At 36.6% G+C, this 18,342-nt stretch overlaps 1 protein-coding gene across 2 annotated transcripts in view; it reads right to left on the reverse strand.

Annotated features, from left to right (window-relative positions):
• ZFAND3 (zinc finger AN1-type containing 3) overlaps window positions 1-18,342 on the reverse strand; it is a 131,943-nt gene that overhangs the window by 88,983 nt on the left and 24,618 nt on the right. For both annotated transcript variants that reach the window (XM_064651087.1, XM_064651088.1), the window contains exons 2-3: window positions 11,759-11,799; window positions 9,823-9,849 (exon numbers count right to left, since the gene is read on the reverse strand). In XM_064651087.1, the coding sequence (XP_064507157.1) occupies window positions 9,823-9,849; window positions 11,759-11,799 (68 nt within the window). The remainder of the gene's footprint in view (window positions 1-9,822; window positions 9,850-11,758; window positions 11,800-18,342) is intronic.

Genomic DNA, 18,342 nt, shown 5'->3' on the forward strand with positions numbered 1-18,342 from the left:
GCTACTGCTTTTGCTGAGTACTAAGGTATATAAATGTACATAAACACAGGACAGAAGTTTAGAAATCTCCAACGTTTCCTCCTTATACATTAAGTTCATTAACCCTGCACATCATGAAATTTATGTGTTCACTTATTCAAGTAATAAACAGCTATGGTGTAGGTAACATTAGCAGTTAAAAATATACAAACCAGAGCCTCCCTCTGCATTTGTTTGATGAGCCTTAATGCAGAGGAGAGGGAGAAAAGTCTTCTATTATGCTCTGAAGGCTATTACTTTTTGTTGCAGCAAGAAAAAATCTCAGAAGATACACTCTACAGAAGACCACAGCTAGATTGCTTGTTCAGCTTCAGCACTTCTGATCCCAACTGAGACAGAGTGTTTGGGTCCAACTCGTGACCTGACTGCAGCCCAACAGCTCAGAATCAAGACTCCTGATTCATAGTTTCCAAATACTTTGGCCAGTAACAGTCACAGTTCCACATAACTGCATTTATTTATACTAGATGGATGGGAGTGGCATTAAAGGATGGCAAAATCCTACACTAAGCTTGAAAAGTCAAGCACTCTGAAATAAGTAAGCACCTGATCAAATCAATTTTATACACTTGTGATCTGATCTCTTTATTTAATTTGAAATTATTTTCATAATGCATGCATTCACAGAACTTCTCTTTTAGAGGACCCTTAATTTGCTTACTGGATAGAATGAAAAATGTTCACAATGTGCAACTGGTATCTTACAGAAAGCAGAGCTCCTTTCTGCTAGATTCTTGACTTTGTTTTAACCCCAAGGAAATCAAAGAGAAATCAAAGAGAACTAAATTCTACTCATGTTCTCTGCCACAGAATTCTAATGTGACTTTTGTAAGTTCCTCCTCGTATTTATTTTCAAGATGTTCAAATTAGGATTCTTGGGTCCCCACTAGGAGAAGCACTAAATACCCCTGCAGTTCCATCGAGGTCGGAAGATGTGTACTTTCAATGTTTAAAGCATCAAAAAATTATATGCCTTGGGGGATGGAGATTAGGAAAGGACTGCAGTTCCAAGGCTTCTCAAAGTTGATATCCAACATATAATCCCAATATGTGTGGATGTCTGACATTTGTGGTTTAGATTCTTATCTATGTACAGTGAACAAGAATATCACAACCCTGACTCACAAAAATGTCAAGATGGTAAATTTCTTATTTTCTTGAAACACTAGGGGGCTAATGAGTTATTTAAAGAAATTCTATAAAGAAACTAATTATTCTCCATTCAGCTCAAATGCAAGCATCCTGGTAAGAAGATACAGGGCATGACAGAATGTCTTATATTGCCTCCTATTCAGTACAACGAATGAGAGTACAATTGTGAATAAACATCTCTACAGTGTTGCAATTAAGAAGGCACACCTTAGTATTACTTAACAGTGAGGGAGACTATACATTAGAAATACTGGAGCCCATGGTGCATGCAGAACCCCCAGTGGCTTCACATCAGGACAGGATATCTGTTTCAAGGAGACATTTTCAACAAGCAGAGCTTACCTAGATGATATCTACTGACCTGTGATTTAAACCAGAGTAGGCCAGTAATCTTATGCTTTCCTGTACTCTTTGATCCTTTTATCATAATTAAAAGACAGTTATAATGGATACACAGAGACTGGATTAATTATTATGGCACCATAACCTGCCTTGTCATTTCCTAAATCTTCAGCATCAGATTCAGTCAATAGCCTATGCTTTCTGCAAAAGAAAGGAGCAAAATCTTACACATTCAGTTATTAGAGATGCAGTTCTTTCAGATAATTTTACCAGAAAGGCCTTATCAGTAGTCCTGCAGGCTTAGAGATCTCCAGTATAAAATTACAAACACACAGCTCTGCCCCCACAGTGGAGATTCATCTACTCACATTTAAGGATAAAGACATTCCTGCTGGAAACTATTTTAACCTACTAATATTCTCCTGGACTAATAGTTAAGTGATATTTAATCACTTTTTACATTTATTTATAAGTGATCCTAAATAACTTATTAAATAAGGGATATTTAATGCAATAACAAAGAAGAAAAATTATCAAGGGGTATTTTTTCCCCCAAAGTTTGCAAATTAGTCCAACAGTTTAAATGTTAACCTTTAAGAATTCCATCTCATTCAACATAATATCTTAAATTTTGTACCTCTGAAGATGAGAGTCATTATCTTTTCACCTTCTATTTAATTAATACTACATGCAAACTCATTCATAGACACTGATTTTTTTTAAAAAGCTCAAAGTTATAGTTGTATTGACTAAATCTGCATGAACAGTTTGCCCTCTGGTGACTAACTTTGTGAGAACATACAAGATTTGCAACACATATGAAAACCAGTAAGAATAAAAAATGACTGGAATGTTTGCAGGCTCCATAAGAAACAGCATTAAAAGTTTTTAAAAAAAAACCCCAATCTGGTACACATTAATTGCAACAGAGCAATGTGATTTCTTCTAAATTAAGAAGATAAACAAACTGAACTAAAGATAAAGTGTCACAAAGATGAAGAATGGAAATGCAACTGTAGAACAGCCACACACAGAAGAGAACTGAAATTCCAGAATTTTGTCTAAGACTTATGAAGGCTAAGACAAAATAAAGAAACAAAAGGTCCCTAGCTGCATCCATTCCTCAAGGGTATAAAAGGCAAGTCCAAAATCAGCCTGTCCAAAATCAAGAGGGAAATACTATCATCTCTCAGTAACTGATGAGGAATGGAATTAGGAGACAAAAAAAGCAACTTGTCTAGTATCACTAAGAAATGCTCACTGACTGTGAAAAGGAAATCGAGTCCCAGGATCCTAGTCAGCTGTCTAGCTGCTAGATCACATTCTTTTTACATAAAACAGATAAACAACTGAAAAGTCATCAGTTACATTTTGTTCGATTATCCAGATCACATGTGTCCTGTACACCTGCTCCTCCAACAGCTTAAATCACCTTGGTGAACAGCTATACTTTCCTTAACACTGAGCTGCTGAGCAAAAAGCTTTTCACAAGGAAGGTCTTTCTTGGTCTTGCCTTGCTTGTGTAGACAAGAATTGCCGAAATGTTGTCTAGCCCATCACTGTGACTGCTCACCTAAATTCTTTCTCACTGTCCTTGGTTAAGGGTTGTTGTTGGACAGTAACTACTTCCATTTGGAGATGCTCAAGCATGTACAAGTTAATAGGGATAAGAGAGGAAAGCAAATGCTGGGACTGGAATGAAAGAACTGCAAGAACTGCAAGCAGAGTTAACTGTCCAAAATCACTGTTGTGTTCTGCTTGAATTCACCAGGAAGTTTAGTTAGTGTAAGGACTAGCAGAATGCTGGATAATTTCTCCAACCATCACAAATACTGATCACAGAGGTACACTTTCCCAGCTACCTCAAAATGGCAGAGTAACTTCCTCTTGGCCACCTAGCACATAACCTTAGTACTTATTAAAAAAAAAATTGGCTCTAGATTCCTTCCCTTGTAAAATGCCTTTTGAAACCAGCTCTTTTACCACCTAGCACTTCTCCTGTTCCACCTTGGACTCTTGTGTAACAGTGCAAGGGGAAAGAGAAAGGTTAGCTGCTGGTCCTGTACAATTTTCATATGGCACTAGTAATTAGAATCCTAGAAAACATGCAGTCACCTCAATAGATATCCTTGTGCATTCCTAAATACTCCCGTGCAGTAGTGCCTGACACATCTCCAATGCCAAACGACATTTTATTTGCAAGACAAAATCTGCATAATACTTTTTAAAGGAATAAGCTGAATGTTTCTAAAATGTGCCCACTGATCTGACCTCTCTTCTCAGTCACAAAGAGTTAAATATTCTCTTTTATTCCCCAAAGGCTGCTGGTCCCACGCAGAGGTGCCATGTTTTATTTAAAACATGCTCTCTCTCAGTAACCACTTGTTCTAATTGGCAAGGCAAGGCTGGGTCCCCAAAGCACACGGCTCGTTAGATTCAGTTTGGATTACAAAAACACGATGAAACAAACTGCATCGAAATGTACAAATTAACAGCTCAGGAGTGCACGACATGGACATGGAATTAGATTGTAATATGGAACAAACTCCACAGGGAGGCTAAGGAACAAATCACTACTGTCTCTATAAACTAGAGAAGGATTCTAAACAAGCAAATACACAAAACAGAGCACAGACTTTTCTATAAATCAAGCAAATTGCTAAATTAGAAAAAAGCAAAAACATTCCTTCTGTCTCATGCACACATTTATAGGAGAACGGAGTTACAAGAAAGTTTAATAAATTAAACCTGTGAGTTGCACATCCTTGATAAGTCTGCTTTCATGCTGGTAATGTGCAAACATCATAGCAATTAAGTCATATTTCTAAACATTTTTTTTACGTCAACAGAGAACCTGTACACAGGAGACTAAATTACAGCTGGTGTTTCCACAAGTCATTTGGAAAGGTTAGAAGGTGAACAAGATATTAGCAAAATAGAAAGAAACTGGCTTTACCATAAAGAAGGATATACAGTCAAAAACAGAGCTATGAAAAACTAAGGCAAGTCTAAGGAAAAAAATGAGAGCTGAGTCCTTTTCTTTGCTTGTAGATCAATCTGTACAATGGAACTGTCCAACCCCTGAGATAAGAAAAACAAAACACATGGAAAATATCAGTAATGTCTTTTCAAGACAGAAAAAAAATGAAATTAAGACTATTTGACAGTCTTTTCGGGTAGCCAGCACTGATACAGGGTCATAGTTTTGTATGAGTAGAGTTTATATCTTTAACAAATGAGCCCCAGACAACTAGACTTTATTTCCCAAGGCACAATCCAACAGCCACCAATGTCCTACAGGGTAGTTTGCTGACAGGATTGAGTGTAAAATGATAAAGTTATTAATTAAAAGGCATTCAGTTTTACTAGACTGTGTTGGTGAAATGACACAAATGTGATGGGATAATGCCCTACTAACTTGCAGTAGCCAGGAAGAAGAAAAGAGAAAAAGCAGAACACAACATTTGAGTGACAGCTGTGAAAGAAATTCCCTTTCTTCCACTAACAATTGTAAAGAAACTTCATGGGTCTGTCCTCCATCAGTGCTCACCCCTTCCCACTGTTTTATATGGGGGAAGATAAAAGAGGATGAAAAAGGACAAAATATTTGAGCAAACCAAATGAGCAGCTGAACCATTGGCCCTTGGTCACACCCTTCACTGCACTACTCCACACAGCCAGGTCCCGAGCAGATGAGAGTTGTGTCTTCTACACAGCATCTTTAATGCCTTTTTACATAATGCACAGCCAAATTATATCAGCATTGACACAAAGAAACATAGGAGCACTGTACTCCACAGCTTCCATGCCATGACATTAACAAAAAAGTGGACCCCTCAAGTAATGTTTTACTAACTCCACTCAACATGTGTTCTTTATTTAACTCTTCTAGCTCCAACAAGGCTAGAAAGCTTCAGGTATCCTTCTCTCCCAAATTTCCAATTCTCCTTTATTTATGGAGACGTAAGATGGTGTAGTATAAACATGCTGGATGATTTGGTTGATGTTACTTCTGACAGCAGTAAAATGATTAGTCCTAAGCTTACATCATACAACCGTATTTTAATAAACTCACTTTCTATTAATTTGTATTTCCCCTCTAAAACTTTAAGCCAGGTTAGGGGAAAAGGAGTCAACTAAAAATCTTTTAAGTCCCTTCCAAACCCTTCCACAAAATATTGCCCTGTTCTAACAAACCAAACAGAGCTATTACTCAGATCTTTACATTTTTTTAAAGCCACAGAATAATACATACCAACAGTGTAAAAAGAGTCACCGGGGTCAGCAGTGCAAATCAAGCTTATAAATAACTGAAGCTCAACTGAAGTAGTTTATCCGATTTTTTCTTAATTCCATTTCCTGGTGACTTTCTTTCTCAAATTTAGCATACATCTCATCTTTCAAGTTCATTAACTATGCCAAGACATCTTTTTCCTACCAGCCTTTCCCTTTCAGAAATTCTTTGGGTATAAAGTAAAAGAAATTGAATGGATGCCAAACAATATCTATGGTTATCTCTGAAATGTTACAATTTTCTATTAGTAGTGCTCTAGAAATTAGAAATATTTTTGCTGCCACTGTAATCAGCTATACAATTTTCCAAAGAAATATTTAGCTGCAAGCCTGAGAAGATGAAGCCTGACTGCTTTCAAGCTCTAGCCAGTGAGTGATGTTTTTTGTAGCAAGCACTCCATGTACTTCAAAATACAAAGACCGAGATGAATACAGCAACAAATTGTAGCCTAATGAAGCAACATATTGAGGCTCTGGTTTCCATCAGGAGCCAACAAAGGGAATACCATACTGAAAAAAGAAACATCTTGTGCAGCAATAAAGAAAACTAATTCTTTAGTGATGTTTTCGAACTTCTGAAAATGTTCACTGCTTTTCCAACAAAGTACTAAAACTTGTGGATTCATGTTGAAAATTACAAGCATATGAAAAATGCAAACCTACAGATTTTTAAACATTCATTTAGGACTGAAAACTTTATGAACAGAAGGGCTGAATCACAGAATACGCTGAGTTGGAAGGGACTCACAAGGACAATTGAGTCCAACTCCTGGCCCTGCTCAGGATCATCCCCAAGAGTCACACCATGTGCCCGAGAGTATCATTCAAATGCTTCTTGAACTCTGTAAGGCTTGGTGGCATAATTTATCATTTATCATACAATAGGATACAGCAAAAAAACCAAAATTTGAACTAGAAACATGCAAGATACACCAGTTGAAAAGGTTTCCAGAAAGCAAGCTGAAAGCTTGACTAAAGATCAAATTAGCAGTTAATTAACAGCAAAATCTATTTCGGCAGGAACACTGATTTTTGCCAGCTCATGCTTACAGTAGGTGTTATTACTGCCAGACATGGTAGTAATAACAGACAAGCTCTAAATAGCTCCCAAGATTTACAAAAAACAAGAGAAAAGGAATTGTTATTCAGTAACTCTGAGCCACATAGAAGTCCCAATTTTGTAAGCTTCAAAAACTGTGTATGACTTAAGCATGACAAAATAAAGGTCTGCTCCAGAAAGCAGGATGTTTAAGATGCACAAAAATATGAAATAACTCTACAGTAAGAGTTCAAGTATGTTATATAGCAGATATTACTAGCTATTTTTATTTTCCACACCCTTATTAGATCTTTTCAATTCAGGAAAATAAAAGGTTACAAAATTTCATAACCTAGCATAGAGCTAAACATACACATTGAGAATACATATGCACTTCCAGCAATACTGATTTTCTGCTTGTTAGATGGAGATTAAAAATCTGTAATTTTTTTTACTCATCAAGAAAAGAGTATGTACAAAAAATGCTTTATTTAAATCTAAAAATAAAACTGAACTAACAGTTCAGTAACAGTAAAGCCCTTAAAACTCAGAAAATTCTTGATTTATATCATTGAATTATTTTCTCGATTTCAATGATGCTGATCTAGCGTTTTGCAGAATGTGAACATAAATATTGTACAGTTGGATTAAGAAATGACACCCACTTCTAGAAGTTTCAATTACACATTGAGACAGAAGGGCTATTAATTTGATTCACAAATCCATGAATACTCTAATCATAACTTTATCTTCTTTCAGTTTTCCAAGTGCATCTGTCCATCAAACCTTCCTGCTGCACTTACCTTCAGCTTCAGATACTATTGAACAAGCTGAAATCCACTTCCTGCACCCCTCTTTCCAATGCACTAAACCTTCTAAGATCACAATCAAATGGATTAAAGGCAGACTATGTGTTTTTGGCATCATTTAAGTAGAAAGCATAGTTTCACCATTTTCTGTATTTAAATATTTGTTCTTGCTCCATAATAGTTTGTTCTGTGACTCTTCCCAGAGGTTCCAATTAAAATTGAGTTCTTGAGGTACCAGGTGTTGTTTCCACAAATGCAGAATTCCTGCCTGAAAGACCCTACTTTATAAAAGCAACGTTTCAAAAGGTACTCAAACATTGCCCCTACCTGAAGGTGACATTAAAACTTCCATAAACCCAATGTGAGCAAAGTTATGTTCATAAGAGTACTTTTGAAAAATTTCACTCATCACTGTCCCGTATTTTAATCACTCCAATTTCACAGTTTACCATACTGAAAGAAGAGATGTTGCAGTTTTAGTGAAAGATGTGTTGTCATTAAGGGAGATACTCTGGCTGTAATGTGCATTTTTTCACTCATCAGCCTATATTCTGATTAAAAAACCCCAAAACACCACTTTATTGTATTTGTATTCTCAAGGAATGAAAAGTCTGAAGCAACTATGTCTTAACCATCTAAAGAGCATATTTAATTTGAAGCACTTTAATAGGCAGTATTACATTTGTACTGTATCTGGAGACTTCGAGGCACTGATAGCACACAGTCAGCACTGAATTGGAGACAATGTTACAGCACTTTGCAGAAGTACAATTCACTTGAAATTATTTCAGAGCAGCTCTTGAATATTACAAAAGTCTGTTGCTTTTACAGGGCTAAAGTAAAACAAATCAGGTATTCCTTCTCAGAAGAGGCGGCAAAGGGTGCTGAAGAGGACAGCTAACTTCAAGCTCCTCTACAGTATTTATCAACCTTCACATGCAAGCCAAGAGCTAGTCTGGGGCAAATGAACAGCAAATTTGTGATTGTACAGAAGAGCTTACTGAACCTTCTAGATCTAGGCCAAAACATTGGGCACTTCTGGGCAAATGGTTGCATATATCTGTGCAGTATGCAGCTCATTCTTGCCATAGAAAACTCAACAACTTAATCTCTATAATAAATTGTGAACAGTACTCCCACATTTAATGTAAGAAAATGTACAGAAGATAGCCAAAACAAGGAATGCCAGCCTCCCTGCTACATAATCTGGTTGCTTTTGCTGTTTGTTTCATCTTTGGACAAATGGGAGTGAAAATTCAGTGAATTTATTTTGATAATAAATTTAGAAATCAGAAGCATTTGGTCAAACAATAAGGCAAACTGACAGGCAATTGCCCTTTGATCAAATTCTGTGCTGATTAATACAATGGATATCAAACTATGACCATTTTTTCCCAAGGGATGGGTGTTGTGGTTTAGGAACATTCTCCACTGAAACTCCAAACCACGCCACTCACTCCCCCCCCCCCCCCCGTTCCTCTCCCTCTGTGGCAGGCTGGAGCAGAGAACTGGAGACACTAAAGGTAAAGATCACAGATTGAGATAAGAACATTTACTGGGGACTTCGATGAGGTAAGAAAACACACAGTAACAGCTACAACATCAATAATAAATGTACAAGATAGGCAAACAATTCACATAGGATTGCTTGGAACCGGCCACTCCCTCTGCCACGTTTTCTCAAACGGAAGGAACCCTTTCTCCCTGGAAATGAGTCCATTTCCCCCACCCCTGGCAATGACATGAGGTGGAATGGAATAACCTCCAGGTCCCAGCCATGCTGCTCCTGGCTACTGCAAAAATTAATCCTGACCTGGCTGGAACCAGGACAATGGGGAAGTCAGGAAGGGCAAAAGCAAAGAACAGCTCACAATCACATATTTACAAACTTGTACATAGTTCAGAAAGTCTGAAAAACCTGTTAAGATAGGAAGGCTCCACGAATAAATCATACTGCACTGTAAACACAACAATGTGTTCATCCCTTGTTGCCCTTCTCCTCTGGTATGTATAAAAAAGTAATGCTTACACAAATGTAAGGTCTTTCCTGCTGTGTATGTCTCAAATTAATTTTTTAAAAAACAGGAAGACTGGATTCTATCCCTTCTCCTTGAAAAAAACCAACAAAAAATGTAAAAAGTCACTAACCTTTTTCGTTGTGTGGATTTCTTTTTTCTGAAATAAAAGAGAAAGGAAACAATGGTCAAGAGAAATCATATTTTGCAATTTTCCCTCACATACAAACCTGCTTCAATACATTTGAATAAATAATTTGCCATATTAAAAAAGAGGAACTTTTTTCACATGCTTTCTTTGGAGTGCCTGAAACAGTGAAAAACATCTTCAACACCTTACTTGCCTAAAATCTTGCTATCTGTGGTGTTAGAAACAAGAGTATACATCTTTCTATTTCTGTATGTGGCTGGAAACCCAGTATAAAAAATACGCCAAAAATATTTTCAGTAACATCAGGAAAAAAGAAAAAATAGAAAAATTCTTTTATGTTGGAATGATGACATTGAGAGGTTTCAAGTTATGACTCCAACAGAACTGGTTATTTCAATACTACTTGTTGAAGGAACCATAGCTAAGGTCTAAAAAAAGATAAAGTAAATTTGCCTTTTCCTACCATACCTTGTTTTATTCCAACAAGTAGTAGCTTTTTAAGCTACTCAAACTCTTCCAAGAACTTATTTCATTAAAATAAACAGGCTCTAAGGAATGTCTTGAAAATTTAAAAACATAAGCTCTCCCGCCTCCCCCCACCCCCACAGTCCCCAATCACACAAATGTTTGTGTATCATCTTGCAATTTTACAACAGAAAAAAATTAACTTTATCAGAAGTAATGGAGTTTCAGAAGAATTGCAGAATAGAAGACAAGAACTTTTCTTCTTGTTAAACAGAAATAGAATTCCAAGCAAGCAAAAAAAATCCAAACCAGTAAAACCAAAATAAAAGATGTTTTGCCTAATGCCTGGTCTGCTGTCTGAGAAGTGTTGGGTACTCTGCTAAACTGAGAATGTGAGGGATGGGTCATTTTGATGTCTCGGATTCAGAACACCCCAATTTCTGAGGTACACAAACACAAGCTTTTTACAGTGCTAATATAAACATATCAGTCTCACTGAATCAAATCAAAGACCTCGTAACTTGTTTGTGACTGTGGTCAGTAGGGAAAGAGCACAAGAAAGGACTTACACTTTTTTCAATATACCATTCCAGTGACCCATGGCTTTGGAAAACAGCCAGAGAAATACATGGATCATTTTGCTGTACAACCTTAGACAATCTTTATTTCCCATGTGTTTGTTTAATGAAGTGATGCTGAACCTAAGATCTATAATCTATGAGTCAAAATTCATTTTTTTTGTTAAAAAAATGCTGAAAAAGCTTTAAAGTTTAATAAAAATGCTGATCCTTTTAAAATTGTATCGGTTCCCCCAAGACAAATTACAAATCATGAACTATGACAGGACTTTAATTAAAATTAAAAATTAGTTTACAAGATTAAATAATACCAAAAAAAAAAATTCAGAAAGGCAAAGCTAAAAGATGGTAATGGGAAACGGTCAATAACAATTCCTAAGATTTTACACAAAAGCAATGACCTTACAATAAGAAATAATATGCAGTAATTAGAATTAGCCTACCGATGAGCTACTGATGATTTAACATTCAAGGGCTGTAAGAAGTAAAAAGAAACAAGGTATTCTATACCAACTTTTCCTTTTCATTTTTTATCCATTCTATATAACAGAGGTTATTATAAAATAATTCTATGAAATTCCAAATTACAATTCAGACATTCTGAAAGCCACATCATCCATACAGGAGCTGTGCTGGCAGTGGAGCTCCGTAGTTCAAGGATGTACCAAAATTCCATAAACTTCAAGAACAAGCTTTGATGGGTACATTTACACAAGAGGTTCTTGATTAGCAAAGAAATGAAGCAACGAAGTGAGGAAAACCTGATTACATATACACACTGAAAGAAGAGAAACCCATGCACAAATCCTAAAGGAGATGCCAACAATGTGGTTTCAATAATCTAACAAAAACACAAAACCTTTTACTGCACTTACCAGCAAAGCATTTGGAACAGAGATTCATAGTCTTGCTGGACCTGGGCAAAAAATAAAAAAAAATAGAGCTAAAAAATTCATTATATTTCTAATCAATACAGGGAAGGTTTTTGGGGAATGGAAAGGGCACAGAGAGGGTAAGAACTTATATGGCTAAGAATCAAAGATAAGTGGCTGAAAACAGCTGAACTAGAAACAGAGTCAGGGAAGAGACTTCGTGTGGTAATCTCTTTCCAATTTAAAGAGTTTCCAAAACATGATTTCCACACATTTACCTCATATATGAAAATAAGCTTCCTTTACCATTCAACGTACATGTTACACATTCATTATTCAAATCTTTCTACTGCAGTATGATGATAGACAGGAAGCACCAATACATTCCACTTAAATATCAGACTTCCCTTGGCAACAGCTCTGCAGTCCTGACAAATCCTGAATACAATACAGCAATGGAGAGATTAAAGTATTGTACTTATAAGGACACAGACATATGTGCTCTTGAAGTCTAGCTGGAATGGCTTAAGTAGTTATTACCTCAAGCTGTTCATTACTACCCTCAGCTGTATCCAGCAGTAATTTAAAATAACCTGTCTGGCTCTGCACTGACATGGACTAGGACAGTTCATATGATCCATTAGAGTGGCTCAGCTTTGAGGGCAGCAACCTTCAGCTGAGAGAAAAACAGCTGGAGAACAACACCATATCTTAAGCCTCCCAGATGTCTCCAAAGTTATCTATGCAATTATGCCGCAAGTGTTCAAAGCTCAGAAACTCAGTATGCTCACAGAAAAAAAAAATAAATATGTATATATATGGCTGTAGACCTCCCTAGGGCTACCATGAAAATACCCAGAGCAAAACTCTATGGGAGAATGAGTTCCTCCTAGTTTACAAAAGCTCTCTTATAATATCACATCTCCTTCACAAAGTGACCTGGAGAATATTCTCAAAAGTGCTGAAATGTCTTTAAGTAAGAACAATCCAGTTTCTGTGCACGCCTGCCAATATTTGATTTGTTCAGCATTCCTGAACTAGCTCTGCCATTACATGTAAGTATTAAAGCTGTCCTGAGCAGATCTGAAAGTACCTATTGACAGACAAGATGAGACCTTTTTGCCTCCTCAGGGCATCTCTAGCTGGAATATATAATTTAGGCAAATTAATTGCACCTTTATCTTTAGAAATATGCATACACAAAAACAACTGAGACAATCAAAACAGTTGTTTTCTATTTCCAGCCAAACACGGATGGAATTTTGAGAGATCAATACCTTAACAACACAAATTATAAAAAACTGCTTGCTATCTTGAGAGAAAAAAATTGACAATTTTTTCAAAGCAATTATATCACAAATGAACATACATATCAGGATTATAGAAATTTTTTCTCCCCACAGAGTTTGTAGAGGGTTATTTTGAATGACTTTCCAGTAAAAAAGTAAATCCAGACTTGGTCAATCATATCTTAGCATTAGTCACATCGAAACATTACAGATGCTCTTCAATTCATGCACATTTGAAAGGTGGTTTACATCAGGCTCAAGAATTCTAAAAGAACACACATCACTGCAGATTTGAGATATAAGCATTTACCAGCTATAGCAAGAGCCACAGACACATGAAAGCTAGTTTTAAATGCAAACAGTATGTGCACAGAAGAAAAGTTAATTCCCAGGAAAAGAAAAGCAGATCAGCATTTGTAGCCATACAAATATATCATCAGATTGGTAGATACCCAAAGATTCAATATCTGCAAAGATTATCTACCTTCAAACAACTGCAATTAAAAACAGCACAGTGAGTCAACACCTACAGCATTAGTGTGCTGCAGTTCAGTACTCACTGCTTATGGGTTAGACCTTCTGTAGGAGCTCAGTATGCCAGGCAGGAGCTTCTCTGCAAAGCCATTAAACCCCAGGGGCAGCAAAGAAAAAGAAAGGCAGAGTTCAGCTGGTTCATATTGATGACATTAGAATGGGCAATGACAATAGTGGTATAACCAACCATCTCAGTTGTTAAATATCAATCCAAAGCCCCATATAATATTTACTTAAAAGCACACCAACAATGGAAAACGCAGATGCAAACACAACATACAGCTATGCGAAAAAAAGAAAAAAAATGCCATTTACTCCTAACACACAAAACCCAGCAGATTTTCTGAAAGGACAGCGCTATTGGACAAGTGACCTTGTGAGCTAAATAACTTCAGGTCACTGTTATAGTTTCAAAGATCACTTTCTCCCCAAACCTTTTATATGCCTTTTCAGGGCATCCAAGTCAGCCTGAGGCTGCTACCTACCATGAGAATCTAAACTTTTGAGTGTTTTTTTCTCTTAGTTTCTTTTACACAGCCACTTATGTGAGTGCAGATACATCATCATTATACTATAACTAAAAAGAGAGCATTTTTATTGGAGATAGAGTAACAGCACTGATCACAATAGCTTCTTTTGAAAATGCAATATTTAATTAGAGAAAAAGCTTTATAAAGAAAACACATTATGCAGTTTACATACATCAAACCTACTAGGTATTATCTGAGATTCATATCACTGTCTGTCAAGTAAAACATTGTTCGACAGCTCTTTGTTACACTACAAATCCCGCATCTCACTGGCAGGATTTCCTCTTTACAGCAGGCAAGGGTTCACTCACCAGACTTAAAATTGAGCAAGCCCGCATACTGCTGTTCTCTCATGAGGCACATCTTGTTAACCACATCGCTGGTTTATATTAATTATTTCTCAGCGACTCCAGAATTCACCAAAGCTCATAGCGCCAAGGAGGAACACAAACATATACAATTCCTTTGTTCCTGATAACCTTCTCAAATATATCATACATATGTAATATCTGTTATTTCTAGAGAAAATTTTATTTGAAACACTTAAAGTTCTGAAATATCAGTCTTGGTCATGACACAGCCTTCTATTCCCACTTCATAGGAAAAAGATGGTCACAAGTAACTTAGGGAAGGGAATACAATTCCTGCTTCTAGGAACACAGAGTAAAATCATCACTGTACTGGTGAATAAGGCACAGCAAAGCTAGAATTCAAAGTCAGTCCTGGCAGTGAGAACTGCATGTTTTAGATGGTAAGTCTTTAGGCTGAGACCCAACATTTCTACACCCTTCTGTCACAGATTGGGATATTCAACATGCTTCTGAATCAGATATCAAACCACCCTGGTTTTTAACTGGACTTACAGTAATTCCCAGATTTTCCCCATAAAACTCAGGTTCATGCTGAACAGCACCTAATCCAGAATTACTCACATATATATGTACAATAACCCTAGCAAGCCGGTTTTATATTGATAATTTATAATCTCCGCTTGTACATAATTTAAGCTGGTATTCAGAAAGATATTCATATTTATAGATAAATCAAGTCAAATAGAATGGTATTATCTCTGAGGCAGAATATAAAGTTAAACCCTCTTTGAAGGTATTTCTTTCTGTCAAAAAGAAACCATTTAACTAAAGGGTGACACAAAATTATTATGTAGATTGGAAACCACAAGGTGAAGCAAGCTCAGAAGGTCAAGTGGCACACTAAATTAGAGGCAGAGGATACTTCAAGGCAGCTGGAACACCCAAGAGGCTCCAGAATGATTGCACACAACCCTTCCACAGGGCTCAGTCTGAAAAAAGTGCGGGTTTTAAAACTGCCCCCACTGCTGAAGAAAGAAAACACTCCTTTAACAACATGACCATGAAAGTAGTAGCAATAACATGGGGACTTTGGAAGTGAAAGAAATTTACAGAAATGGGAAATCCTGGAAGTTATAACGTATTTATACTTTTAGCAGGAAATAAATCACATGTAAGGGTAAAAAAAAAATAAAATGCACATTTGAGGCTACTCAAATCATCATCCCTCACTTGCACTGTTGTGCCTACAAATCGCCACAGCAAAGGAAACTACGAGAGCATTCAGACAGACAGACCACCAAAAGGTCCCAACCTCGGTGAGATGGACTTCGGCATCTCCAGTTAAAGGTCCATAATGCAAAGTGTGAGCCAGCAAGAGTCATTAAATATCAAAAATCACATACTTCAAACCCTATACGTGTTCATATCCTACAGCACAACTGATATGTAACTAATCAAGAAAACTGAAGAGATTGCTTTCCCAATTCTATTTTCATATGGTACTTCCAGTACATTCTTATAAAGGTGCGGAGTGGCTTTATCTACTCCACTAAGAGCACTCGACGTTATTTATTCAATTTTATGCTCCATATTACTATCCTTTCCTTTTATTCCTTGCCATTTGACAGTACCATTGCAAGGTACCATCCAAATCAATGCGCATTCCACCCTGTCTTCACTCAAAGTTTGGTTTTCCTTCCCCCTCTCCCAGTAAATGACTATCAATACAAAACCACATCCAGAGAATGCAGCTGAATTCTAGTCATAAATCTCAAAGGTTGTGAGACGTACAGTAGTTGAACAGAACAGACAGGATCAAAAAAGACAATCTCAATCTGAAGAACAAGTTACATGTGGAAATTTTGTGCAGTCAAAGGGAGTTAAAAAGAAGCATGCTGAAATTTGACTGATCTTAAGATAGTCTCCAAAAACAACCTTCTGCCAAGAAACTTAGATAGGCACACCTAATAAATAATGAAGGTTTTGTAACAAAATCCTCCATTTTCCAGCAGCGGGTCAGGTGCTTCATAGCTTCGTCATCCCATCTCAAAGATGAAAAAAAAAGGCAAACCAGAAACACTAAAAACTAATACTAGCTTTACTCTACACAAGTGCCAAAGGGCAACACAAAATGCTCAGTTTCATCCTTTATTAGCATGCTGCCTACACTTTTTAAAGTAATGGTGAACTAGTATTATTAGTGTAGGTGCTCACCAATGACAACAATCATGCAGCTGCATCACAGTAAAAATAAGTAAAGGTTCTAGTATGAGTATATATTCCTCAATGCTTGAAAAACGACACTAGAATAATCATAATTCTTGAAAATAATTTTTGTTCATCTGTCTTCTGATGATGAAAGAATAAGGGTTTTGGAGAAAAAATGCTTTCATATAGCATACGTACATTAGACATTTAATTTTAAAGACATTTAAGCCTCAGATGTTAATTAGGTGTGACTGCAAAATCCCAGATTCTGCATTTTTTACTGGAAACAAGGTTTTCCAGCTTATCTAGTAATGATTCATTATGATTCAGAAGTTCCTAAGAGTTGGTAGCAGGAAAACATATCTACTCCAGTGGCACTGTAATTGCATTGGTGATTAAATGCATGATGTTATAAAATGCTTCCTGGTCCCCTTCCCATACAGCAATTATAGTGGGATCACAGTGTCACTACAGTACAAACATATCTTAGCCCCTGAATGACACCTGTCCAACACTGTCAGGGGCCGTATGTTCAAAAAAGATTAACATAATATGAATAATGTCATTAATCAGTTAAAACTACAAAGATACTCCCTATGCATTCAGCACATACTGCATCACGTATTTTGCAACTTAAGACAACTATACATATGTTAAATCAATGCACTTATACTACTGTAGTTAATGATCTGTCACCATTTCCATTATAAAGCAATTTTCAAAGGCTTATAACTCTGCCAAGAGTTCACTCCGAGCTGAATCCTGGCACACAGCAAAAGCAAAACCATAGAGCACATATGTTTACTTTTATCCAACCAGACTAGAAGAATTAGTTATCATTAAAAGAAATCGATCCAATTCTGTATTTCCCTTACACGTTTCATCTTTTGCTTAGAGTGTGCAACGCTTCACCTTGTGCAGGAGGGAGGTTAACTAGGCTGTGTTAATAAGACCCTCAATTGTCCTTTGAAAGTACATGAGCTTTTGAAGAAAGCCATTTTACTTCTCTAAATCAGAAGTCACCTCATTGATTTCATATATGCTGCATATTTGATATTTATAGATCCTCCATAATTTATGATCTTGTTAAGGGAATACAGGCAAGGTTTTTTGGGCAGTTTAAACAATTATTCATATTTTCAAACTGAGGTAGCTCAATTATTCTTCATGAATGATGTATGCCAAATTCCTTTAAAATAAAAGAGCAGAAGTGGAGCATGTCAAATGTAGGTGGACCTATAGAGAACTTGGCAACCAGAAGCAGTAACAGGCGTTCAGAAACAGATATTTAAGTGAACTAAAATCTTAAATATCCCACAAATGCATTCAATATCCTCTACTTCAGTATTCAATATCCTCTAATTCACCTGTTCTATATCCATACACTCAGTGTTAAGAATTCTAGTTCAATTAGAAAAGTGTTATCAGTAAGGTTTTTTTTATTATTACAACTACTTCTGGGGTTTTTCCTTGAAAAATATGAGTATTCTGGTTTTCGGCTCCTCATTTTCACCACTGGCAATTTATATGTTGCTTATAATTTCAAGATTTTTGGTAAGCTGCTGAAAATGATGCTTCAGTTAGTGAGTCACACGTTCATACCTCAATTTGAAATGAAATGGAGGGCAAACTTTATGAACAGTACAGTGTACTAGTGCAATGCCCTTCTGGCAGTTTTCCACACTCAAAAGATATGCTGATGCACCCCAATGGAG

The sequence above is a fragment of the Pseudopipra pipra genome, chromosome 3, assembly GCF_036250125.1.
Source record: "Pseudopipra pipra isolate bDixPip1 chromosome 3, bDixPip1.hap1, whole genome shotgun sequence".
In the NCBI taxonomy this organism is placed as follows: Eukaryota; Metazoa; Chordata; class Aves; order Passeriformes; family Pipridae; genus Pseudopipra; species Pseudopipra pipra.